General features: G+C 34.6%; 1 protein-coding gene across 7 annotated transcripts in view; it reads left to right on the forward strand.

Annotated features, from left to right (window-relative positions):
• LOC138692616 (zinc finger protein ZFP2-like) overlaps positions 1-27,907 on the forward strand; it is a 103,602-nt gene that overhangs the window by 62,135 nt on the left and 13,560 nt on the right. For 4 of the 7 annotated variants that reach the window (XM_069815643.1, XM_069815648.1, XM_069815647.1 and 1 more), the window contains exons 6-8: positions 14,450-14,555; positions 21,575-21,712; positions 22,967-23,046. In XM_069815643.1, the coding sequence (XP_069671744.1) occupies positions 14,450-14,555; positions 21,575-21,712; positions 22,967-23,046 (324 nt within the window). Of the gene's footprint in view, positions 1-296; positions 407-14,449; positions 14,556-21,574; positions 21,713-22,966; positions 23,047-27,187; positions 27,503-27,907 lie in introns of those variants that run through there. The other 3 variants (XM_069815649.1, XM_069815646.1, XM_069815645.1) reach the window with 3 other exon arrangements.

The raw sequence follows: 27,907 nt of genomic DNA on the forward strand, positions 1-27,907 counted from the left end.
TGGTGAATTTTCGGAGCAATTCGAAATGGCGTGCCCAAGCTTCACAATTAATAATCATCGTACTCGATCAGTAATGCAAAATTAATCAAAGAATTTTCACGATGGACAATGCTTAGTAATGGAACTATTCATCATTTAATAGAACTGCGAGGCGAACTTAACGGCAGAAATTGTCATAACGCTCAGAGACCCACTCTCGATCATGCCATGCGCTAGCCATAGACTTCTGCGCTAGCTTATATATCTCGTAACAGGAAATACTGTTGTCACTTTCACGGCAGCATGGATCTCTTTCATTCCTATGACTCCGGGCAGAGGCAGTAAAGATTTCACTTTCAGTGCGTGTATACGTATAATAGGCTACGTAGTTCCATATTTGGTTTGGTAGGATTACAATTGTGAAGAGGTAAGTTGCAGTTTCAGAAAATTTCAGCATAGGGATTCCTCACTGACAGTTATATCTTAAAACACTAAAAAGAGTAGATTTGTCTGTGTTTGTCGAATGGGCATCACCATGCTTACGAAAAGGTACTTTTGAGTGCCAATAATTTATTTTGTGTGAACAAGGTTGGAATTTTGAAGTAAGCGGGAAGGGAAGGAATCCATGTTCTGAAATTTATCGGCAGTTTTTACCTCTCACGTATTTATACGTTCAACTCGTTGCTTACGAAATTATACAAGGTGGCGCATAGCTCTTGAAATACGGGACTAAAGTAGTTTCCGCGTATGCCAATTTCCTCCGCTCGGAGCGCTGTTCGGTTCTCGAGATTCATAGCAGAACACTTAAATGACATTGACATATGGGACATTTAAAGGACTCCCCGTTGCTTCGTACAATATTTTATTGTCGATAGACGTAATTTCAAAACTTCTACGTCTCAATTGTATTAAAATGAATGGCTGTCATTCTTGACATTAAAAGATATTACATATTATTATAAACTAAGGCACTGCCTTCCTGTTGTTCAATTCATACACCATAGCCCTACCTTTTCGGAAATAATGAAAGGAACTTAATACATTTTACATGAACACTGTATTCTACCCTTTCATGTATTATTATTATTATTATTATTATTATTATTATTATTATTATTATTATTATTATTAAGGTACTGCATTATCTTCCATTTCCCTGAATTCATGATTTAATCATTTGTAAGTGTGCCTAACTTTTCCCTTTGTTTTCTTAAAAATATATTGACATTGTAGTGTTATGATTTTTACTAATGCAAACTGCAGTCAAAATACATGATTAGTACAATTGTGCGATTTTTCTTGCACACCTTGCAGTGCTGAAATAAATATCTAATACGCCTGCTGATCAATCTGCAGTGGATAATAATAGCAAATGCTGTGATATTTTAATGTGTGTAAACAATTTTTAATTAGGAATTAGCATTAAATTAAATTAGGAAGTTAGTCTGCAATATATGTGATTAGAAATGGTTTCCGCATTTGACGATTTCGCAAAACATAAACAAATATTTCAGGATTCTCAGGGACGACTTTTTCTTAGAATTTTGCAGCCCATAGGCACATCCGCATCTGCTCTCCCCGATCCTCATTTCTCTTTTAGCAATGTCTGCATTTCGCTTCCCTGGGGTGTTTTCTGTCGTCACTCATGACATGTCAGTTTAATGAAAACATGAAGAAAAATCTTTGGTACACCATACTATGATAGTTGTACTTTATCACAACGAATAATTGTAGTATTATTTATTTATTACTCATAATATCATAATAATATTTGATTTGGCTTGGAGTATGAGGGGAGTACGTTACACTAAACTCGGCACGCGCAACATTAAAATCGCATTGCTGCGTATGTTGTATCCTAAATAATGTAAATCGTATATGTGTCAATATTAAACAATAATTAACCGTTATCGTGGAATATTTCGCCATTACAAACTAAGAACCCTAGTTTAATAATAATAATAATAATAATAATAATAATAATAATAATAATAATAATAATAATAATAATAATGTCTGAAATTAGAAGACACCAGTAGTTCACTTTCAGGAATTAAAACGAATTAGAGGGAACGAAATCTGAAGAAAAATACGGAACTGAAAACAATGAACTCACCAAAGTAAATAAACCAAATGAAAGCAAAATTTTTAATTGAACAAATCCAAACTTTCGGGAAACAAAATAGTGAAATCCATTAAATCACACTGAAAATCTGCATACTGTTATTTAACAAGTCATCAAAAAATCTCAAATAAGACTGTAATATGCTTGGCATGTTTATAATCTTCGTACTCTTTCAGTAATGCAAAAGAATTTTCACGATACGCAATGCTTAGCAATGGAACTAGTCATCATTTAACCCTGCTGTTCTGTTCGGGTCTATATGACCCGAAGTGAATATTGTTTTCTTAATATTTTCTTGAAATAGTGATATATGCTTATGAGACTCAGTGACTTTTTCTAATAATGCAATATGCATTTGTGATTTAAAAGTAATATAAATTTTTCAAATAGATTTGTCATAATCTGTAATTGTTACTTATGTAACGTTCGGGTCAGTATGACCCATCATAAGATTTTATTATTTTCTAATGCAGTATTAACATTTTTCAAGAATGTGTATCATGCTTTTATTATAATGAGTAGAAATTGAATTATTGCCAACAATCAGATACACTAATTTACAACAATGGACTGGTATCCTGTTGTTTTTCTGAATGAATTCCTTCTAAACTCTTACATTTGATCTGGATAAATATTTCAATGTTGTTTCTCAGTTTGAATTCACACACCATGACGAAAAGACCATTGAGTAATGCTCAGTTAGTATCAATTGTGAATTCCTCCGACAGTGAAGAGTTTGTTTCAGAATTTGAAGATAATGTAAGTTATGAATCTGAAAGTGAAAATGATGACGATTTTGACAGTCAACAACCAGTCAATATTGTTCAGTCAATTCTTTCAAGAATAAAGCTATAGAATGGAAGTTGAATCGACCTCCATAACAGGGCCATCTTTCTGCCTCGGCCCTCATCAAGACTACACCAGGATTTACAAGGTATGCCACCATAATGAAATAATATAGATGCCAAACATGGAAGATAGGCGAATTTATGGCCAGCAATGGGCAAATATCGTCTGTATTGTTTTCCAGGCTTTGTAGGACTCTTGCTTCTTGCTGGTGTTACTCGATCTCATGGGGAGTCAACAAAAAGTTTGTGGGATCAGAAAACGGGCAGAAACATCTTGCAGGCAACTATGTCACTTGAAACCTTTTGCAAGATATCGCGTGTCTTTCGATTTGATAAGAAATCTACTAGAGAATAACGAAGATGCACTGATAAACTTGCTGCTATTCGTTGCATTTGGGAGAAATGTCTGGAAGTCTTTCCTAAATTCTTCAATCCTGGCGAAAATATAACTGTCTAACAGTTAGTAGGATTTTGCAGTCGCTGTCCATTCAAGGTGTATATTCCCAGCAAACCATCGAAATACGGAATAAAAATATGGACGCTTTGTGACACCAAAACTTCATATGCATTGGTAGCAGAAGTTTATACAGGGAAACAATATGGACCATCAGAAAAAAGTCAGGGTATGAGGGTAGTGTGTGATCTTTCCAGTAACCTAAGGGGTCAAAATGTAATGTGTGACAAATTTTTCACTTCTTACAATTTTGAACAATACTTTTGAAAACAATGACAATGTTGGGGACTATACGGAAAAATAAGCCAGAACTTCCACAGCAAATGAACAAAAAGGAAATACATAGTTCTTCATTTTACTTCACAAATGATACTACTGTGGTCAATTGTGTCCCAAAGAAAAACAAAAATGTTATGCTAATGAGTACACTGCATCATGAAAATGAAGTCAGCAACAGGAATGATAAGAAGCCTCAAATGATTTTAGATTACAATGCATCCAAAGTGGCTGTAGACACATTTGACCAAGTAACATAATATACATATACTTGCAAAAGAAAAACAAACAGATGGCCAGTGATATTTTTCTGCAACATTCTTGATGTATCTGCTTACAATGTGTATGTCTTGTGGACTTCGATAGACCCAAATTGGAATGCAAATAAATTGACTAGAAGGAGATTATTCTTAGAGGAACTTGAAAAATCACTGACAAATCATCAAGAAAGCACTTTTCAAGAACAGAGGAAGCAATCAGAATTGTCAAGAACATTCAAAAACATAAAATTGTGACTACAGTACCGGTATCAGAGTCTACAAGAGGAAAAACTGTAAAACGTGAACGCTGTAAGTTCTGTCCATCAAGCAATGACAATAAAACGAACATGTTGTATAGAAACTACAGCTAACATATTGTAAAGGTCATGTCGCATATTTGTGTCACATAATTGTAAGCAATGAGAAAGAATTGTGATTATGTATATCATGTGTGTTACACAAAACATAAGACAGAAGTTAATCATTATAATATAGCACAAGCATTTAGTTCAGTCTATAATTTTTCAAGGCCTATTGTTGTATTATAAGTTAAACATTTCATTCAAACAAGTATGTTTCTTCAATTTGTTGTTATTAATTTTTAATAAGAATGTAGAAAAAAACAGATGAATAATATAGAAAAATAAAATATCACAAACGAATAATAGTAAAAAAAAAGTAAATATGTGAGATTATAATAAAATAAACAAAATAAATAACAGTAATATTCACAGTAACAATAATGATAAACTATGGTATTGTAGTCATGAAAATGTTCACACACATGATTTTGTAATTTTATATGCAATTATAATAGGTCGGGTCATATTGACCCGAACAGCACATTCGTATAGTAAAATCTAACAACAGCAGGGTTAATAGAATAATTGCGAGGCGAACCTAGCGGCAGAAATTGTCATAACGCTCTGAGACCCACTCTTGATCATGCAATGCACCAGACTGTATAATCTCGTAAGCAACAGTTCAGCTTCTTACATCCTAATTTGAAATTTACCATTGAAAATAGAATAAATAATTTTATAAATTTCTTAGATCTAAACGTTTCAACCAAAAGTTAAAAGAACTTATTCAATATAGCCTATACCATAAAGTTATTACTAGTGTGCACACGATACATTAAGAATCTCTGCGCCGTTTTTCATAACTACTCTGTAAGTTTAATTTTGTATTCACATATTGCTGAATATAACCCTTTCCAAAAACAATTATAAAGAAGAATATAATTACATTTTAAAACTAGGGCTAAATCTGAAAGAACGGACCGCCAGTAGGGGAAGTTATCCCCACTCTCGACGCACACTCGCCATACGACAGGTGCTCTTTCTGTCTACTCTCCGCCCCAGTGGTTCACTTCCAAGCTAACCATAGTGAAATGTGCATTCGATACTCACGTATTTAGCATAACACAACACAACAAACCTAAATTACGCCTACTAACTAGCTCAATTCCGCCAAAATTAAATGTTCAATCGATACTCATATGATAAAAATTACACGTACTAACTAGCTTACTTCCGCAAAAATAGGTGTGCATTCGACAGTCCTCAAGTCGTAGCAATTATACCAATAACAAATTTAAAATGACCGACTTAGCACAATACAACACACACCTCTGAAAGTAGCACCACAGTTTGGTATATACAGTTGCGAAGCTTGGGATGATTTTTTGCAAATCTCGTGATAGTTGCTAGACGCTTGGAGCGCTGTGAGTACTAGGAACAATAGACTGTGTCACTGCCATCGTGATCTAATACAGGGCGTAAGGCAGACCATGTAACTCGCTTAATCTGATCACGAAGGGCGGCGTTTCAACTACAGTCTAATAGATACAGTCACGCAACTCATACGTATAAAATATGCCAACATTTGACAGCTGGCGCGACAGTAGCCCTCTGGCGGCAGGCAAGTTAAAAGTGTGCACACGACATATGATAACACATCAGAAAACGGGTTTTGCGTAATTTATTTTATATTTTTATGCTATACAATAAGTGTATATGGTTCTAACTAATTCTTCTTTAGAATCCTGGTAGAATTTCACACGCAGTTAATCTATAAGTTTCAGAAGCTGGGAATAAACGTAATTCTTTCTGCTCCTTACAGCTGAATCATGGCCCTGATCACGTATCATGGTTTGAAATAATATAATTGTTTGTACGTGGACGGTTAATTCAATTCATTCCTAAATATATTTATAAACCATTGGAACTCTATATTTCCTGTGAGAAGAGTCAAAATTGTAGGGCATATCTCGTAGGGTACATCGCGTGGTGATTTCCTCTCTCTATTTCCTGAGAAATGAACTATTTTCCATACCGCAAATTGGGGTAAACTCGGCCGCTGAGGTATACTTAAAAATGAAAAAGGGGAAGATTTAAACCTTAATTTGACAGACATTGATTTATGAAGTTCATTATTTTTTTTTATTATTTTGAGTCGCTAATAGTGCTGATATTATGGTTTAAATTTGTATGGAAAGTTTGCCGCATTTTACATTACATTTCCCGTTTTCACACATAAGCTTAATTTTAACTTACCCTACCTATATAATACGTAATAATTACGTATTTACATCCACTTACTGTTATTATGACGTAGGTGAGAACAAATGAATACACAATTTTGTTGAAAAAATTGTAACTTCAATTAACTCAGAAAATGTAGACCTAATTTTATTTTCAAGGCAGAAGTGGTGTAAGTCAAAAATGGGTAATGAGGGTTAAAGTAAACATTCTGTAAAATACAGCGCAAAGTAGCAGTTAATATTGAATTTATTTAAATTATTAGGAGTCAGTGAATAGCACGGAGGATATATTGATTGCTACTTTGCGCTGTATTTTACAGAATTTTTACTTTAAACCTTATTACCTAATTTTGACTTATACCACTTCTGCTCTGTACAGCTCAAATAATCACTGGTAATGTAAAATCAACACCAATAACAGTCATGCAAATTATTACAGAAAAGATTGCTTTTTATATTAAATTTAAAAAGGTTCTTTTATTTCTTGAGAACCTAATACGTCGTCACATGAATCTACACCAACACATCAGAAATTTATCGACACAGTCTGGATTTATTCAAGAAGTGAATATTTTGCAAAAGGGTTATAATACGCCATGAATTCTTGAAAAATTAACACCATAATCCCTGCTTGAATGCAATATAACATTCAACTTTTGAAAAATATAAAGAAAAAACACGAATACAACAATTATGGAATTACTTGCATTAAAAACTGTAGATACATTATCCAAAATCGGAATGGTTACACATTTACACATGATCTCTGCAAAACAATAATATACTGTAACAGGTATTTACTTTGTTTTTATTTAAACTCAATTTCCTGACATACAAATAGGTAACTGATAACTAATAAATGTTTTATAGAACACAATACGTAGGCTACCTACAGCGTGGATTGTAGGTTATGACTGAGTTATGATTTTCTCTTGGTCTTTAGGGAATCTGAAGAACGACAAATTCGGAGATTTAAACTTGTTGTTACTGCAATGTTCGTCATTGCACACATTGTCTTTATTCCGACGCATGATTAAAACGTTATTATAACATCTCGCATACCTTCAAAGCACTTGCTGGCTGTATCAACCCTATGACCAGTGCCTTGCCTGCCGCTTGAGCGCTAGTGTCGTGAATGTTGGCAATAAGAGTGTTGAAGTTGCGCGACTGTATATATTAGCTGTGGTTTCAACCATAAAAATTAGTTGGAATGCATAAAGAGTAACATATATTTCTCTAAAATGTAGTGTAATTGCATTAATAAAATTTAAAACAATGATTATGAGACACTTCAGACACTGCGAGTTAAGATGAAATATTATTTTTGGTGTGAAAATTATGTTATTCGTACGTATAATACTTGCCTTTATTTCGATTAAATATTGCGAAATTCTTGTACATTCACTTATGCACGATTCAATAATTTTCAGTTGCACCACACGGATATTTAGATATGTTGAAATTATAGGTTATGTTTACTGTCCCATTGCCCCTTTCTGTCTAGTTTTAGTGGTCTCCAATCCCTTGCCATTCATATGGAATTATTATAGGTTATGTTTACTATATCTTATATTCCTAAATTCGCAATTATACATTATAATTAAGCATAATGTCATGTATGATACTCCGCACATTCAATGTGTGTGTATTTTAATACTACAATTGAGTATTGAATTATTGTATTTATCTACTACCTAAGTGACAAAGTAACAATCGTACGTACACTAATTTCATATGAGTGGTATGATAAATTTTCTGTCTTTATTAAGGAAGGTAGATGTGCTATATTAAATCACAATATCAATTCTTTTTTATTAAGCCTCAAAATAGCTTCCATTCTAAACTTAAAATGTTGATGCGAAGAGATTATGTTAACATGTAAAATTCTCTTCACATTAAAATAACACAGTTTTGTAATTATTTCTTCCACATAGGCTATTATGCAACAAGAAGTAAAGGGAACTTATGGATACATTACACTAAATAAAACTTAGCTATGATACGCAATAAAGTTATAATATAATAATTCACTGAGCTCCATACACTGAAATAGAAAATCCGAACATGTATTACGGCCTGGTCTAGATCGAAAAGGCATTGACTGTGCCGTATTTCGCATTGTTGTGAAAAGTTGTGTAAACTGTGAAATGTTCGTTATCGGGTGTAATAACTGTAAATGACTAAAATACAATAATTTGAATAATAATATGGGACAAGGAGACGTTTGTAGCACTATAAATTCTAAGAAATAGCGGTCAGAGTTATCCTTCTTCTGAAAGATCGAGGAAGGTGAGTTTGTAAAATATAATATATACTTTATGAAAATAATATATAAACCTTATGTATTTCGTATTTCAATAGTGGAAGGAAGGTGTTAATTTTTCAAAAGAACACGATATCAAAAGTACAATACATTTTATCGTCTGCTAGGGAAAGAGGCTGGGATGAGGCGATAGTAGCGATCCTGGTGGCTAGCAACTATCTATGGATGCATATTTCAACTGTCTATGTTTGCATATTTAGTAGTTATTGAGCTTCGCAACTGTATGTACTAAACTGTGGTAACACTATCGGAGACCCAAACTCGCTTCTTCACTCTCAGACTTTATTTGCCCATTGAACATAAGTACATTCATCTTCCCTATTTTCAGGATATCTTGTGGTAGGGTTACTCGTTACCCACACTGTGTGTTCGGTAGGCAACTTCGACAGATCACGTCCGACCATAAGCAAAGAAATAAGAAGAAAAAGAGAGAGATGGCGAGTGAGAGAGAGCATGGAGAGACAGAACGAATTCTACTTTTGCTTCCACTTTCCTCCTTTCAATGACTTATTTTTGAAAAATTGCAATAAAAAAGTTATCACTGCCTTCAAAACAAACAACCAAGTAAATAATCTGATGCCTAATAAATTACAAGGCATGAACGGATTCTGAAAAGGAGGGATATACAAACTTCAAGCAAAAATCGTGGAGAAAAACATATATTGGCCAAACTAAAAGAAATTTTAAGAGCAGATATAGAGAATATGTTGCCAATTTGAAGAACAATCGGAAAAAAGTCAAAATTCACCATCCATCTCATAGAGAAGGTCATGAAATAACTAATATTAATGACACCTTAGAATCCTGGAAATAATCAACACCAAAATAAAATTATAAAAGCTATTGCAGGGGAATAATACTTTGCTAAGTATAGTGACACGTTTGTTACGCTGCTGGGTTTTAATTTTCCTGTCACCCACCACTAGGAACTTATCTGTGGCCAAGTGCCCACCCGGCCTGCCGCATCGAAACATTTAGTATAGGAATTTGTACTTACCCAGCTCAAAGTAGATGTTGAAAATGTCCCCCACCAACTGCTACACACTTTTGACACCTTCTTAAGAAATTGTTAATTACTTTAAGAAGTTCTGCTTCACTTATTGACTCGATTTGATCTTTTATATAGTCCTTAAGCTCATTTATTGTATGCGGGTTTTGATCTGACATTAATTTATTTTTCTGATGAGGCATATTTTCATTTAAATGGACACATATCCTCACAAAATGATTGGATTTACAGTCAGGAGAAACCCAATCTTGTACTCGAAACACCTTTGTACGATGAAAAAATAGGCGTGCGGTGTGCAATGAGTGGACACAGAATTATTGGACCTATTTTCACTCAGGGCACAATTACCAGCGAGCGTTGTGTGAATGAGATCCTTGACTCATTTTTAGATGAACTGACTTATGGAGAACATTCCTCAGTATATTTCCAACAAGACTCTGCCACTGCTCATACTGCTGGAGAATCCATGAGAGAATTGCGTCGAATTTTCGGAGAGAGAATTATCAGTAAAAATTTGTGGGCCCCGCGAAGTTCAGATTTAACACCATGCGATTTCTATTTATGGGGAGGAACTTAAAATAAGGTTTGTACTAAAACCTCGCATACAATTAGTGAGCTTAAAGACTATATGTGTATAAGAGCTGAAATCGAGTTAATCAGTGAAGCAGAACTAGTTAAAATAATTAACAATTTCATAAGAAGGTGTCAACATTGTGTAGTACGAGTAATTAATGGGGGACATTTTCAACATCTACTTTGAGCTGGGTAAGTACAAATTCCTATACTAAATGTTTCAATGCCAACAGACTGGGTAGCTGCTTGGCCGAAAATAAGCTTCTAGCAATGGGCAACGGGAAAATGAAAACTGCATGGCTAAACAAAACAGTGTCACTGTATTATAATTGAAAAGTCCGAATATATAATGAAATTATTCGAAATAAAAATAACCCTTTATATTGGTTAATTTTATTTATTTTATTTTAGTTGGTTATTTAACGACGTTGTATCAACTACTAGGTTATTTAGCGTCGATGAGATTGGTGATAGCGAGATGAGGCCTAGGATTCGCCATAGATTACCTTGCATTCACATTACGGTTGGGGAAAGCCTCGGAAAAAACCCAACCAGGTAATCAGCCCATGCTGGGATCGAACCCGCGCCCGAACGCAACTTCAGACCGGCAGGCAAGCGCCTTAACTGACGTATATTGGTTAAATAAATATGGTAATTAAAGAGCAGTCCCTCTTGGTAAAAGTCCGTTCCGCTATTGAAATCCATTCCATGTTGAGCATAAACGATCAGTGTGTGATTAACCTTTCTACAGCTGCTACATTCTTCCGTTCGAGCAAAAGTAAGTATCCTCAGATCTTTCTATCATATAAATCAATATATTCTCAGATTTTTTTTAAACATACAAATCTTATTCTTTTCAGATATATAAACATTTTCACGTCACTGATTGGTTCGTGCTACAAGCTCCGTTTAATGCACAAGCATAGATGTAGACATATAATTATGTAGCATATTTTACACCAGGAAAAGCACTTACATTTTAATTTTAATTTGAATTTTGTATTTCAGCATTGTTCGTCTGCTCATATAGGCTCTATTTTATATTTAAAATGTTCCACTGCAGCATCACTGTAATTTTATTGTTTTTAATATTGAACTTCAGTTTTGTTAGTGCATCAGTATGTAGGCTACATAATATGTCTATTAAGCTGCTCATGATACATGCTTTTCAGATGCGTAAAAAATACACTAATATTGATGGAAATTGCAACACCAAGAAGAATACATGTGACTGAAATGAAATTGATACTGCAGATTAGGTACATGACAACACACAAATGATTAGAATTACAGAACTGTACCTGATTGGTGACCTTGAGATTTCAGTATGGTTTGAAGCCTCCATGTGATGCAATCAAAGCCTCTAAGCGTCGTGGCATGGAATCAAAGAGGACATGGATATGTTCCTGGGGAATCTCCCTCCACACAGTTTGTATACGAGTCCACAAAGCGTCAAGAGTGAGTGCTGGAGGACTATGACGAACAAGTTGCCGACCAACCATATTCCAGACATGTTCGATGGGCGACATGTCTGGCGAATGTGCAGGCCTGGGAAGCAGTGATACCCGTCGTTCTTCGAAGAAGGCTTGCACAATCCTCGCCACATATGACTTGGCATTGTCTTGCTGAAATATGGCATGTGGAGTTGCCTGAAGGAGGTGCAGTACCTCGGGCTCTAAAACCTCCCTAATTTAGTGGTTGCTGTTCAGATTTCCCTGAATACGTAGGAGGCGAGATCGCATATTGTATCCAATGGTACCCCAAACCATCACACTAGGTATTTGTCAGCTATGCCGCTCAACAATGCAGGCTCTCAGATTGTGTTCACCACAGTAGTGTCTAACACGTATGCGGCCATCATTGTAGGACAAGTTGAAGTGGGACTCGTCCGAAAACACTTTGCCACTCAATACGCCAGTGACGGCGTTCACGTGCCAATTGCAGCCTGAGGCAGGTGGTTTCTGGACAATGGAAGCTGACGCCACAGCATGCGAGCCACTGACCTGTATGAGCCGAAATGTCATGGTATGACAAACTTGCTTCCCTGAGACCAACCATTCTGCCCCGTTCGAACTCACTCACATGCTGATATTGCGCCCTTCCACATCGACGAGGCGTACGTGCACTAGCTTTCACATTTTTGGAAGCTTTGCACAGACTGAGCAAGGCATAACACTGACCTTGCTGGTGACACAAGGGACGTCACTCTTGGGGCTATGTGTACGCCATCTCTCTGAAAACGTAATCAATTATTAGTGGTACACTGTTCTACACATCTCCCGAGTTTGGAGTTGTTCATGCCATTCTTTCTGGGTGTTGCACTTTTCGCAAACAGTAGTATACATAACCATCATGCAAAATGTAAAATACCGTTACTAGCTATATTCTGCCATAACATTGTATTCTTAAATGATTTTGTTCAACCTGAAGATGACTTTATATATGTCTAAAACGTTTGTCTTTTCATAACGTGTGACAGTATTTTGTATTTTAATGAATTAATGTTGGATAAATTACAGACGGAACTCAAATGGTTTATATATATTATTTACTAACTTATCGGAAACGCTATGTCAGCAAAGATTCTTCTCCATAAAGCATATTATATTATTATAACAAAAACTAGACAAAATGAAATAAGAAACAGATTAAACTTCGAAGTAAAATTAAAGTTTATGTATGTTAGTTACTAACTTATCTGAACACTATATCAGCAAAGATTCTTCTCCATGAATCATATTATATTATAACAACAACTAAACAAAATGAAATAAGAAACAGATTAAACTTCAAGGTAAAATTAAAGCTTATGTATAATAGTCCATGAGTTACCTAATTAATCGTGCACTGGCATCACTTTCAGCTACAGTTAGTCTGTCAAACAATCTCGGATATAAATGTATTTCATTCCTAGTATACTCCAAACCATTATCCCCTTACGAGGATTTTCAGTAACTTAAACCTCTCCTCCTGGTAGCCAAGATAAGCTTTGCCATCATTTAAACATAATTGACTGGCCAGTTTTGAATGGGTAGCCGATTTACCATAGCATTGTTTCATTTTCTGTCCTTTTGCAACAAGCAACTCTCAGTCCCTATTATAATTAAGTTTGGATTTGAAATAATTGAATGAACTAGGAATATTAGTACGAAGATTCCTACCCATAATATTTGAGGCAGGAGAATGGATACTTTCACGTGGTGTGTTACAGAAGATGATTAAGGCTAAATCTGCTAGTCCATTGGACTGCGAAAAATTTGGACTAGACATAATATGCACAAAAGCCCACCCCTCATAGAATTTTTTGAGTAATTCAGAATCAAAGCAAAGAGGTCCATGAGTGTAGAGCGTCAGTGGTATGCCATGCCTGGCAAACACACATTTGATTTTTTGAATGACTGTGACACTTCTCAGACCTGGAAGATCAAGTACTTCAATATAATCACTTAACGCATCAACCAATACCGTATAATGCTTTTGATAAAGGTCAAATATATCACAACCAACATGCATCCATGGTAAGCGGGTATATCTGTATTTTTAATACCATTTTAGTTTTGTTGTCCTGAAACTTCAGGCAAGCCTTGCAACTTTCAACAATTTTTTTATATCTTGATTGATCCCTATCCAAAACATCGTGTCTTTGTTTGGCTCAACATTGTATTGTTAATTCCTGGATGACCTGTGTGCAGTTTGGCAAGCATATCCCATTTCATAGCATTAGGCACTAAAAACGATTCTCCATCCAATATCCCGTTTACTACTGAGGTTTCTCCTTTTATGTTTAAAATACAGTTTATGCTTATCCTGAGTGTCTTTGTGAGATGGTTGTCCACCTTCGATATACAGTATGAGATTAGTATATTGTCCTAACGAAAATAAATACAGTAGCTAAATTTTTCGTCATAATATCACCTGTACTAAATATGTTCAAACTTTTCGTGTAAGATATTATTAGTTCCAGACGTGTTTAGAAATTGGAGAAGCAGTAGTTCATAGCAGCTTGTAATAAGTGTTTCCCAACTGTTCTGTTTGTTTAAATCACTTTCAATTACAGAACACTTTTCTCAGTTGTGATGGATGAGATCAAGATAGAACCTAAGGTCGACCCGTTGTACCATGATAACACACATGAAACTGAAGAGAATAAGACTTTATCAGAGGTGAGCTGAAAACATTACTATGTGTTTCTTGATTTCTTTCTTTATTTCTTTTCTTTTTTTTCTAACAGTAGGAGAAGTGCATACATCTAGCTGGCCAAAAATGTTTGTCGCTTCTATAAGCACGTATAGTAATGTTTTGTGTTGCAATAACATAATATTACCCTTATTCTATCATTTGACGACAATTTCAGATGCGCGAGATTTATGAACTCTGTTCGAATTTCTACGGATTACAAAAATTGTTACATTATGGAGTTAGCATAGAGTATTCTTAAATTGGTCAATTAGAAAACATATATTACTGTAGGTAATGTTCAATATTTTAAAAATAATTTTATTACTTCAACCAGAAATAATTCCAGAATAAGGGTATAAATATGTAGAGAAACCATGAGACATATACTCTTATTCCGGGGGGTATTCAATTATTTTGCTTTAAGTGTTGGAGGGATAATTATCAGACAATTATAATATTTATATGTACACATTTTAATCACTGTCTTAGCAGATATGGGAAAATCTACTACATTTTCACTTACATATATTGTATCTGACATCTAGAATCTTAAACATTTTCACAATACATCATACTTTGGAACATAATAAAATATATAAAATAATATTTCCCAGCAGTGGAGAAATGCAAAACACGTTAGCCTTAATTTATAAGTCAATGAAATTACTGGGTACACTTAAAAGTAACTGTAATAGTAATATAATAATAATAATAATAATAATAATAATAATAATAATAGCATACTAAACATAATAATTGAGTAAACAGAAAATAAATACTCTTATGTAAATTAAGGATGATAGAGCAGACTGAAGCACACAAACACAACATGATACGAAATAGAAAATATATTCAAAAGAGAATGAAAATAGTAAACAGGTAATAATACTAACTCAAAATAAAATTAATAATAAAATTTTAACATAAGAAAGAAGGAATATATTAAAATTGAGGGGTTAGCTGAAAGAAGGGCGTAACTCAGAAAATATAGTTTTGAGATAATCAACAAAAACTGTCTGTACCCTGCATCTCTTGCTGGAATAAGACACTATTCACATATATTATAGAGTAATACGTTCTCTTGTGATTACAATGAGTTCCGTGGTTAACGTTTAAATATTGTACGAGAACGAAGTATTCAGTTTTTTTATTATGCCCTTCTTCCATAGAAGAGGGTTGAAAATATTGCAATACTGTTAACTTTTCTATATTTCTATAGGAGAGGCTACTAATAGGTCTATACTACAATAATGAAGATAATTACAATGTATGTTCTACAAATATATATATATATATATATATATATATATATATATATATATATATATATATATATATGGGGATATATAGCCATATGGGATGTTCGTTTACTAAATTGTTATCACAACATTAAAAATAATTAAACCCACTTATTTAACATTATCATTTTAACTGAAAGTGTCTATAATATAGGTTACAAACACTATACCACTTTAAATTATCTAATAACCTAACATAACAACATCTAGAATCTTTTGAGACCTATTGGAGTGTTTGCCTCTCATATTGTCATTACAGTATCACGTAGTTTCACTCTATTTTGTACCACTCATTTCGTAGATAATATGACAGAATAAAGGACTTGCATAAAAATTCTTCTCAGTCATGATACTGTATACCCAAGAATATTCTCGATGCTGTGGTTGTACAGTTGTTTGACGTTGCTTAATGGTCCTCCTCTCCAAATATCCCATAAGGAATGTATCCTGTTGGTTTGTGATTCCAATTTCCCAAAATCCTCAATCGAAAATGGCTTGTTTCTCTGTAGACATCTCATATTTCTTCAGGCAGCACCTAGCTTAAATGTTTTGCTGCCAACCTGCAGAAATATGGTTGTTCCTAAATGACTGACTGCTAGCCAGCATCTAACATTTTATAGCACTGCATACGTCTATATTATTAGTACCTTATATTCATTCTCCATTGACAAAAGTAAATAGCAATACTGCATTTCTTTCACCATTTTTCCTGACCTACTTGTGTAAGCTTTTCCTTAATTTTGTCACTGCTTGATAGATTATTCTTTCATAGTTTGTTAAATTGTTTCCGTTTCTACCTTCCTGTATGTAATTCATTTTCACTGATACTTTCATCATCAGAAAGGTTATATGTGTATTTGCTTTCATTAGGCGAAAGATAGAATAGATCAGAACATTCGTCAGACAACGCGAACACCCTTGCAGTTTCCTTTGCCTGTCCTCGAACCACAGTAGTGAGATGGAAGACGGACGCAATTTAATAATACCTCTCTATTGCAATCTGTTGGGAGTAGGGGCATAAGATTGTGTGGTTGGTAGAAATGCCACCAAAGAATGCATACAGCAATTTTATGGATAAACGCCGTAATTCGAATTACGTCCTTCTTCCAGCTAAGCCCTCAATTCTGACTGACATTTAAATAAAAACAGGTAATACATAAGCAGGAGAACGTTTTCATATCAACAAATACTTAAAACTCATTATCACTCTCACTATCTATAGCATTAAGGGTAATGTTAGGGTCCATAAGCAACTTTTTAGTATCTGGTGCTAAATCATCATGTGCTGAGTGCCGAAGCTTTCTGAGATTGGAGATTACAAGATCACTTGACATCAACAACATAGAAAGTATATCTCTGTTAGTATGGATTCTTTATATCTTTCTAGTATGATTCTGCCTGTATCTTCTACAGTTATTGTTGCGAGCCTCTTGCGATAGTTGCCCTATTGGCAGCATGAAATTACTTACAATTTCTGGGCCATGGACCAGGATCATATGAACAGATAATGGCGCATAATACCATGGGTATAGACTAATGTACAGCTCTCTTGTTTGATTTTAAATAATCTTTGAATATCTGTACATTGATTTCATACCCACATGATATTGCTTGGAGAATGATGTAAAACCTGTGAATTAGATTTTGATCTACACTGGTAATCTGCGCATTCTTGTCTTCATCTTGAAAAAATCGTCTTGCAGTATTACCATCGTTTGTGGACCCCATATTCTGGCTTTGGTTGATGTACGATCAGACCATTCTTTCGCAAATTTAACTGAATCGGCTTCTTTCTTCATTCGACAATTGTTTTTCTCTTCATTTCCTCTAATCTGCCATGTTTTCAAATCAAGTTTATAGCTAATATGAATCAAACATTCGAAAAACCTTATCAAGGTGTGTAGGAATGATATTCCAAGGGAGTAATTGTATGGATTCAAGGGACGATTGAGACTTGTTTCGCAGTTCATATATTTTGGACCTGTTTCACATAAATAACACTTCTGAGATGAAACATATTTTGAAACTTCGTTACACATCTTGCCGTCAATCATAGTTAACAATAAATTATGGGTAACAAATATATCTCCTGTGCCGATGTTAATTGTTCCTCTACTCTCCTTACTTCCTCAGTGAGGGAGGTAGACTCCTTTGCAAACATCAATTTTTTGGAACAACAAAATTTTGGCGAGGAAGTCCCAGGGTTTTGTCACGGAATTACTTTCTGTCAGAACACTGACCCTACAACTGTATAGGCACAAAAAATATAATAAATAAATATTCATCTGAGAACCTTTCCTCCTTAAAAGCTTGTTTATATTGACTATGTCCAGACTCCTATCACATCCCCACTTGCTGATCAAAGTTAATTTATTTTGATTTGGTGTCTTGATAGTATTTAGAGCATCCTCTTGCACACTTGCTAATCGATGAACTTTATAGTCCAGTAATGACTGTAATTTAATTTCTGCATTTACTTCTGTGATCGAGAGATCTTCTGTGATCTGGAGGGTAACGTGCTTTTTTTGCCTGACGTAAAATGTGGTAGGGAGGATATATCTGTGCAAATCAAGCTTTCAGGTATAACTCCCTGTAAAGTTGATTTGAATAATTTCGAGGGAATAATTGTTCCGGGGCCGGGTATCGAACCCGGGACCTTGGTTAAACGTACCAACGCTCTACAAACTGAGCTACCCGGGAACTCTACCAGACATTGATCCAATTTTTCCCTCTATATCCACAGACCTTAAAGTGGGCTGACAACCATCAAGCAACCAACTTTGAGTGCACACTAACTCTGTGTGACTTAAATTGTGGTTTTCTGTTAACAAACAGTGACATGTATTATGCAAATCAAGATTTCAACTTTACAGGGAGTTATACCTCACATGTTGCTGTCACTAGCTTTTGTTCGTATTGGTGATGTCCCCACCTGTTCTCAGCAACTGCATGAAGATGCCTGTGATAAGATTGTGTCATTCTAATCTCCAAGATCGACAACGGGCAAAATGTATTTCGGAAAGTCATTTTAACCATTCTCAGGATGTCATTGGGAAACATCACCTGCATTTTTATGGAACCCTACAAGGGATTATTAAAGATCAAGCAAACACAGAAGTGAAGTTGTGGGAATTTAATTGGGGCAAAACATATGCTTAATGCCCAAAGCACAGTGGTTGAGACTGCAAAACAGAACAAAATCTGTGGTCATGGGATACGATACCTATAAAGTTGATGATCGACAATTAGATTACCTACGAACATTGGGATATACGTAATTTTTCACGATAGCAAATTTTCTTAATGTTTTATTGCTGTAACCATTATACACAGTAAATATTTACATATCAGAAATTTGATTTGTTGAATAAACTATAATATTTATATTTGAGGATATTTGCTTCTGGAGTTTTGTTTTTTTCGATATATTTCCTTTATGAATTTTCTTTTTTTTTCCGGAATGTCTTTTTGTTCCAGGATAACTTACACGGGATTTTGAGTTTTCTGGATAAATACGTGTGGGAATGTATATTTCGGGTATTTGTCTTTTCATGATTTTTGCTTTTCAAGTTTTGGTCTTTGGCATTTTAGATCCTAGATTTTGACCCTGAATGGAATAGCTCATCTGCTCGTGCCTCCCAACTCGATTCATACTGCATGTCTCATAGTCTTATTTTTTTTTATAATTTCTAAACTTCTAATAAAATCAGTTTTTACATCATTCTCTGCAGACTATCATCTACCATAAAATTGTTTTGTGTGTCAATGACTGTCAATGACTGTAAATTGCAGGGTTCATACCTCAATCAATTTTGAGTTCTGAATCTTAGCGATCTTTGTTATGTTCGTAGTAACACTGAGTAAAGCGAACTTCGTTGTGTAGTGACAAAGCAGTACTTTCTTGTACGAATTAAAAAAAAAATAGAAACTTATTTACTAAAAAAAAAAAGCTTCTGTTGCTGTTTGTTTGATTTGCCATACCAGTATAGTGAAACAATTGAAACACACTTTATATTATAAGAACAAGACTATTACTGCTATTGCTGCTGCTGCCTCCCTCCACTACTTTTTTTTTTTCACACATTTATTTTATTTTAGTTGGTTATTTAAACGACGCTGTATCAACTACTCGGTTATTTAGCGTCGATGAGATTGGTGACAGCGAGATAGTATTTGCAAAATGAGGCCGAGGATTCACCTTATGGTTGGCGAAAACTTCGGAAAAAAACCTTTACATATATTACAGTACACAAGAAATGATCAGCAATTCAAGTACAAACTACTGAACCATATACACCCGAATCCACGTCCACACCTGTGGAGTAACGGTTCAGGCCGGGTTCGATTCCCTGTCAGGACAAGTTACCTGGTTGAGATTTTTTCCGGGATTTTCTCTCAACCCAATATGAGCAAATGTTGGGTAACTATCGGTGCTGGACCCCAGATTCATTTCACCAGCATTATCACCTTCACCTCATTCAGACGCTAAATAACCTAAGATGTTGATAAAGCGTCGTAAAATAACCTACTAAAAACACCCTAATCACACTTTCTGAAGTCGAAATTGCGATAGAAACGCTGAAAAAGTACCAGGTATCGACCAAATTTCAGGAAAATTAATGTAAGAGGGTAGGAAGCGATTACATCAGCAGCTTCTTTATACAGACGACGTGAATGTGTTAGAAGGTAATCCACAAACTATTAGAGAAAACCCGGGAAGTTTACTTGAAGCAAATAAGTAGATAGGTTTGGAAGTAAACCCCGAAAAAAACAAAGTATAACTTTGTCTCGTGACCAGAACATAGTACGAAATGGAAATATAATAATTAGAATTTTATCCTTGGAATAGGTTGAAAAGTTCAAATACCTTGGAGCACAGGTAAGAGGTATAAATGACACTGAAGAGGAAATTAAAAGCAGAATAAATATGGGAAATGCCTCCTGTTGTTTACTTGAAAAGCTTTTGTTATCCAGTTTGCTTTCAAAATACCTGAAATTTAGAATTTATAAAACAGTTACTGGTTGTTCTGTAAGGTTGTGAAACATGGACTCTCACTTTAAGAAAGGAACGGATATTAAGGCTGTTTGAAAATCAGGTGCTTAGAAAAATATTTGGGGCTAAGACGAATGAAGTTACAGGAGAATGGAGAAAGTTACACATAACAGAACTGCACTCATTGTATTCTTCACCTGACATAAATAGGAACATTAAATTCAGATGTTTGAGATGGTCAGGACATGTGCAACATATGGGTGAATTCAAAAATGCATGTAGAGTGTTAGAAGACGTGAAGGAGTAAGTCCTTTGAGAAGTCCGAGACATAGATGGGAGGATAATATTAAAATGGATTTAAGGGAATATGGTGGTAGAGACTGGATTAATCTTGTTCAGAATAAGGACCGATGGCGGGCTTATGTGAGGCCAACAATGAACCTCCGTGTTCTTTAAAAGCCATTGTAAGTAAGTAAACATTACAGTACCCAAATTATATTCATAAAAGTGACACCTGGCCTATTATCAGTCATTTCCTGCTGTTTTAATTTCTCGTTCTATTCCACCTTAAACTTTCTTCTTTATTTTTTTCCCTCTGTTTTTAAGAGTTAGCCAATGACTGCCATGCAAAACCAGATTGACGACTATCGCACATGAAGTCAGCTTTAAAATAGCTTAATAAACCTATCCATGGTGTCCTTATGTTCTGTAGGATGAAAATTTTTCCCATCTGGAAGTGACAGGCATGAAGACAGAATTCCTTGGCCACAGCTGTGATATAAAAACAGAGATAAAGGTTGACGACACTCCAGTGCCTGGTAGCTTTCCTGAGGTGAAGTCGGAAGTTGATGTAAGTGGTTCACTATGAATATACAGATATACCAGCAGAGCATTTTATGTATATCAGAGCCATTAATAATCAGGAAGAATATTAGCTGTTATCCCTTTTTTATTACCTAAATACTGACGCCCTTCATTTTTTTATTTGAAATAGAATAATAATTCGCAAATATATATTTTTGGTAGTTAATACAGAATTGTATCGAATGCATAGAGAAAGTTATGCCTAGGAGATGATATCATTTACCTTTACAGATTTTTATTTTGTACTTCATTACCTAGAATTACATTGTTAGACATTGAATGATATGTTCAAACTTTTACGTAGATTTATTCAGAACTTATAAACATTTGCAAGTTCTGTGACTGTGATAAGAAGTGAGTTTATAGAAAAAGAATAATAGTAACAATAGTGTTTTGCTTATAGAAGAAATGTTTCCCCCCCCCCCCCACTATAAAGAAAACACTGAAAATACGCCACACTGTTGAGTAGCTCATCTGCTGTCCTCTCATAATTTGATTCACTCTGTATTCTGCATGTTCTATATTGCAACTTTTTTTATAATTTACAGTTATAAAATGAGCATTTGCACTGTTTACTAGGACTGTGATCTGCCATAATATTCTTTATCTTCCATTAAACTAGTCTCCTCAAATATTTCACAAGCTTCCACCATGAGATCATATTTCAGGTTATAACTTAATCCATTTTGAATTACGTATCTTCTCAATCCCCTGGAATAATCTGTGTTAAATATTATTTTATAGTGACAATGATTAAACCCAATTTGTATGTTTGGAGGCAAAACCTTTATTTTCTGCTATCTTATCTGGAAACAGTTCATATTAGACTGTCTGCATTTTGAAGAAATAAAAACTTTTAACAGTGATATATATACAACGAAATATATTGTTTCAGTATCAATATATAACTGTTTACTGTTTATTTACGTCAAATATTTTAGCAAATACTGGTTATACATTTTGCACAACTTTTATACATCACATGCATATTTCTTGAAGGTTGAAACATGAATCCTGTGCGTTTCAATACAAGCAAATAGCCTGCATTTAAATAAGGATATATTATGAAGGTTGTAAATGAAAACAATGTGTGAGAATCAATTCGATTTTGTATAAAAGTCATTACAGGTTTAATGAAAATTGGATTCATAGGTTTGAAAAATCATGTATCTGACGCAAGAAACCAATGGCCCAGATGATGGTCAACTAAAGCTCTCTTCATTATTTACTCACTTTTCAGGATTTGTTCCACCTGGATGGAGTTCAGCAGGAACAGAAAGTGGAAGTATCTTCAGAGGAAGATGAAGTGTTGACTGAGAGGTGAGTGTAGTGTGCTGGTTTTGCTTTCTCTTTCATTCTTTCACAGCTTCATTTAATGATTACATCGGACAAATTTTATAATGTAAATACAGTTTGTTTCTGAGGTATTTTTGTGATTATTCATTTTGACGTCTTACTATATTTTGGTACTGAAATGACATAAGATTCACTAAATTAACATGGCAATTAAGATACTACAGAGAGTGGCAGCAAAAAGTTAACAGTAAGCTGTAGCAGCACAGGCAGGTGTTCATTTCCATTACGTAGGCCTAAATTATTAGTTAAGAGTTACCTAATGAATGAATGAATTAAGTTGAAAACAGATACCTTTCATCAAAGTAGTTGTTGAAAATGATGTCCATTGTTCCCGATACAAATGTTGCATCGTGTTAAAAAATTCCGAAACACTTGTATATCCACCTCTGAAATTTCAGACTTTCTGATTGTGAAGAGGAGTTTCATGCACTACGTAAGGATTGTCAGTGTCCCAATACCTTGAATTCTAAGAATTCATATACTCTCTTAAACGGAAATTAGCTTCGTTCTTCATAATTAAAAGAGAAGAATCGACAGTACCATCATGGACAGACTGCAGATCCACCATCAGAAATTTACGTGGGCAGCTGGATCCCGTTGTGTTAACTGATAAACTACTGACACTTTGTGAGAATGAAAATGTAGCATTTTCAGTCCCTGTAATACCATATTTCTGTGCCAATCAGCGTGAAGATTTCCTCAGGCTGGTTTCAATTCTTGCTTGAATATCTGCAAGCTTGTCCTCTGTAAGTACCCTCTTCTGTGGTTCTCTCTTTTTGTTTAAAATAGACCTGTTTCTCGCCATTTTCTGATTAACTTGGTTATGTATTGTCTTATTGGCATTGAAGCATCACGGAACTGACGCAGAAACTTACAAACGGTACCGTCATATGATTTCTTCTTTAAGAGAAATGTCTCAACTAGAAATATCTGTTGTGCAATACTATACGTCATTATACTGATAGCGAACACAAATAATGTTCAGTAACAGTGTAGTAATGCAAGGTACTATGTAATAATGTGCGCTCAAAAAACACTCCACTCATCAACTAAATACTCCATGCACTTCCAGCTGTCCGCTCACTCTATCCCCACCACTCGGGAATTTTATGCCTATCGTAATGAAACTGAACATCCGCCTGTGCTGCTACAGCTTACTGGTGAGTCGAGCAATCTGTTCTGAACATCCCTGGCATAGTGTGGTAACTTTTAGCAGCCTCTCTCTGTACTTGAAAACATGATCTCTTTTAGTGTACGGATCACATGTCACAACTTTGATAGGAGACATTACTACTGTGGCTGCAATCCCTGTGCATTGTGATAGTCCACTGCTTTTCATGCTGTGCAATTCGAGTGCTGCAAAAGTTGCGACAAGTTTTTGCGGGCCTGTACTTACAGATTGTGTTACATTTGCAGTTGCAGCATAGCTGTAGCTTTTCATCTTCCTGTTCATACTTCATTGCATTGTTAGGTTGTGTTCCCTGTCAGAGTTTCACGTTAATATATTTTATAGCTGCATTTTATTATGAAACGGAGAACAAAATTTGGAAGGATGAGATGAGAAGTGGGTTGGTCAAGAACTGAATAACGATATAGAACAGTGTGAAGTTACAATCGCCTTTAACAACTATTACGAAGATGCAAAATCTTCAGATTGTTATCAAGATTTATGTTTTTATTTTTACAGCCCTTTATTCTATTGAGCACAAAGAGTGTGAAATTTATTTTTAGCAATATCATTTAATAATTTCATTGCATTAGCAAATTCTGCGAAAGCCTTTTATTTTTTCTGCGGCAATCAACATTAATTTGCAGGAATTCCATAAAAGCTCCTTGGTTCAAGTTGGTTTATTATCCATCTTTATGTTCTGACTAGTAGTGAATTTTTACAGTTTTAATATAATGCTGATATAATGTATTAATGACCAGTGGCATTATATCCCTAAGCAATGTTGGCGACTTTCCTGTTTGAAATTATGCTATCGAAAGTATAAAAATTAATGGATGAGTTTAATACAGTCAATACTTAACAGTAAGGAATACATTAAATCTTTATGTTACAACAAGAGATAACATTTATATATAATGACAAACGTTTTAGCCAAATGGATTTGCATCTTCAGGTTAAGTGAAACATGTTAACATAAATGAACACTTAGACATATCTAGTTAAAACAATCGTTAAAAGTTAAAAAGTTATAATATGGATCAAATAATATGCCATTAAAACAGGTGGTAAAATAGAATAATCCAGATATCATGGCGTATATAGGGAACAATGTATTGATAGAAGTATGCATGATGAAGGGAGAAAGCAAGATCTCTTCTAGTATTGCAGGTACAGTTCCAAAACAAGATGGAAGATGCTACAAAATAGGACGGTCGTGTTGCTGAGTATGGATAAAAGAATAAAGCCCTGTAAATTTTAATCTGAAGATGCCAATCCATTTGGCAAAAACGTTTGTCATATATAAATGTTACCTCTTGTTGTAACATAAAGATTTAATGTATTCCTTACTGTTAAGTATTGACTGTATTAAACTCATCCATTAATTGATATTGTACTTAACGGACCAACATGCCTTTAAAAGAAAGTATAAAAATTAATCCCATAACTTTACTTTTGTGCAGCATACATGACAATATTAGCTGGTACTTTCCGAGTTTCACTATTGTCCACACATTGCGATATGCAATTTTGTTAGATATCTGCATCATTTCTTTCGATTTGTACAGCTTTTATTTCTAATCACCTTGCTTGATCATCTGATTGGCTATTTCCCATCTGTTTTAAATTTACGTTTTCTCAAACCATACCACTTTACTGACCTATTCCAGTGTTCTTTTTAGATTTTTGTTACAGCTAGAGCCCTTTAATATATTTTTGCAGATAAAATCATTTCGTCTTTATTCACCAGGAATATATTGGTAAATTTTTATTTTTATTGTATCAATTACGTCCCTATATTCATTTTTCACTTATTTTATACTTTTAGTTGTTAAACTCTCTAAATAATTTATTTACACCTACCTTCTAGAATGAAAAATATGTGATATTTAATTCAAATACAATAAGCAGAACTTCACTTGTATCCTCATTTCATTAGCGTCATATATACATTTTTCCCCTTCACTTCAAAACTGTGTTCAACTTGTTCAGCATTATTATAAACATCACCATAATGTCCACAATGTTTGTTGGTCTGTCAACATATTTCTGTTGAATTATTCACTATATTTATCACGGTTTCCGTGTGTTGTTTAACATTATAGAGAGTGTTTCAGATCAAGGTTCAAAATGATAATGTGGATGTGGGACACCTTCGAGAATTTATAGATTTATTCACGATAAGAGGTGATAACTTTGGGAAAAGGTTTCTTTTGCTGTTTCAGATATAAATATCTTCCAGAAATGGGTCAGATTGTGAGCCACAATAGGTCTATTGCTATCGTGATATGCAAAAATAGCTTATCTTTCATAAGTCTAAATTACCTCCATAGTCTCATAGCGAAAATATTCACACATCTACATAAGTTGTGTAAACAAATGTTATTGTGGTCATAGATGATGCTTGCTGTATAATTTCAAATGTAGCACCCAATGCATCAATACCAGTAGCACAACCAGAAATTCGTTCTAGGGGAGGAAGGTCTAACTACTTTCGTATATATTATATATTATTTTAATGTACTGAAGTACATATGATATTTCCATGCAGATATTCTGCGTCATTGTAAGATAAAAGAGGAGTGGAATGGAGAAAAATTCTCTCCGGCACCAGGATTTGAACCCGGGTTTTCAGCTCTACGTGCTGATGCTTTATCCACTAAGCCACACCAGATTCCTATCCCGATATCGGATCGAATATATAATATATGATATGCGTAAAATCACTTAGTGATTTAAGATAACTCTTATTCCGTCGGATCCCAGCCAATTAGTCACTTATAACGAGTGCACCTCCGCACATATGTGGACATTGTCCCACTGTCATAGGCTACATCTATGACATAGTGCAGAGGGTAGGCCACTAGAGGGAACCCAAGAGGTTCCTATTATCTATACCTTGTCATAAAACAGCTCACTATTCTTCCTCTTTCACAGTATCAGCAATTCGTTTCTGGAACTCCCTACCCAGCTCCCAAAGGAACTGTCGAACGATATTGCAATTTAAAAGTGAATTGTTTAAACACGTGACCAGTATTCAGGTTTAATTCTCCTTTGTGTGTATATGTGTATATATATGTAGTTTTCCTCAGTGTTGTATAGTTATAATTTACATTTGAATTTGTTATTCTTGTAATTTGTAATATTGGTTCACTTACCGCTTGCCTATTCATTGAGTGTAACTTCTAGCCTTATATTACCGTATTTTGTAATTATTATTTAGTATGTTCGCATTATTTTACTCGACTTGTGCTTGTATAACTATATAAATTTTTATTAGTGTTCTTTAAATATTAATCTGTAAAATTGTATCAGCTTCTTTTGTTTCTGGCTAAGTGGAAGAGAAGGCCTGATGGCCTTAACTTCGCCAGAATAAATAAATAGATTTTATTATTATTATTATTATTATTATTATTATTAAAAAAAGAGGTGGAACTTAAACTGAGAGGATTCGATCCGACATCGCGATAGGAATCCGGTGTGGCTTAGTGGATAAAGCATCAGCACGTAGAGCTGAAAACCCGAGATCAAATCCCAGTGCCGGAGAGAATTTTTCTCCGTTCCACTCCTCTTTCATCTTACTTTCATATAGTCAAGCATATTACTTGATTGGGAACTTAACTAAGAACACTTCCTTGATTTATCTAAATAACTTTA

Source organism: Periplaneta americana, chromosome 17 (genome assembly GCF_040183065.1).
Source record: "Periplaneta americana isolate PAMFEO1 chromosome 17, P.americana_PAMFEO1_priV1, whole genome shotgun sequence".
In the NCBI taxonomy this organism is placed as follows: Eukaryota; Metazoa; Arthropoda; class Insecta; order Blattodea; family Blattidae; genus Periplaneta; species Periplaneta americana.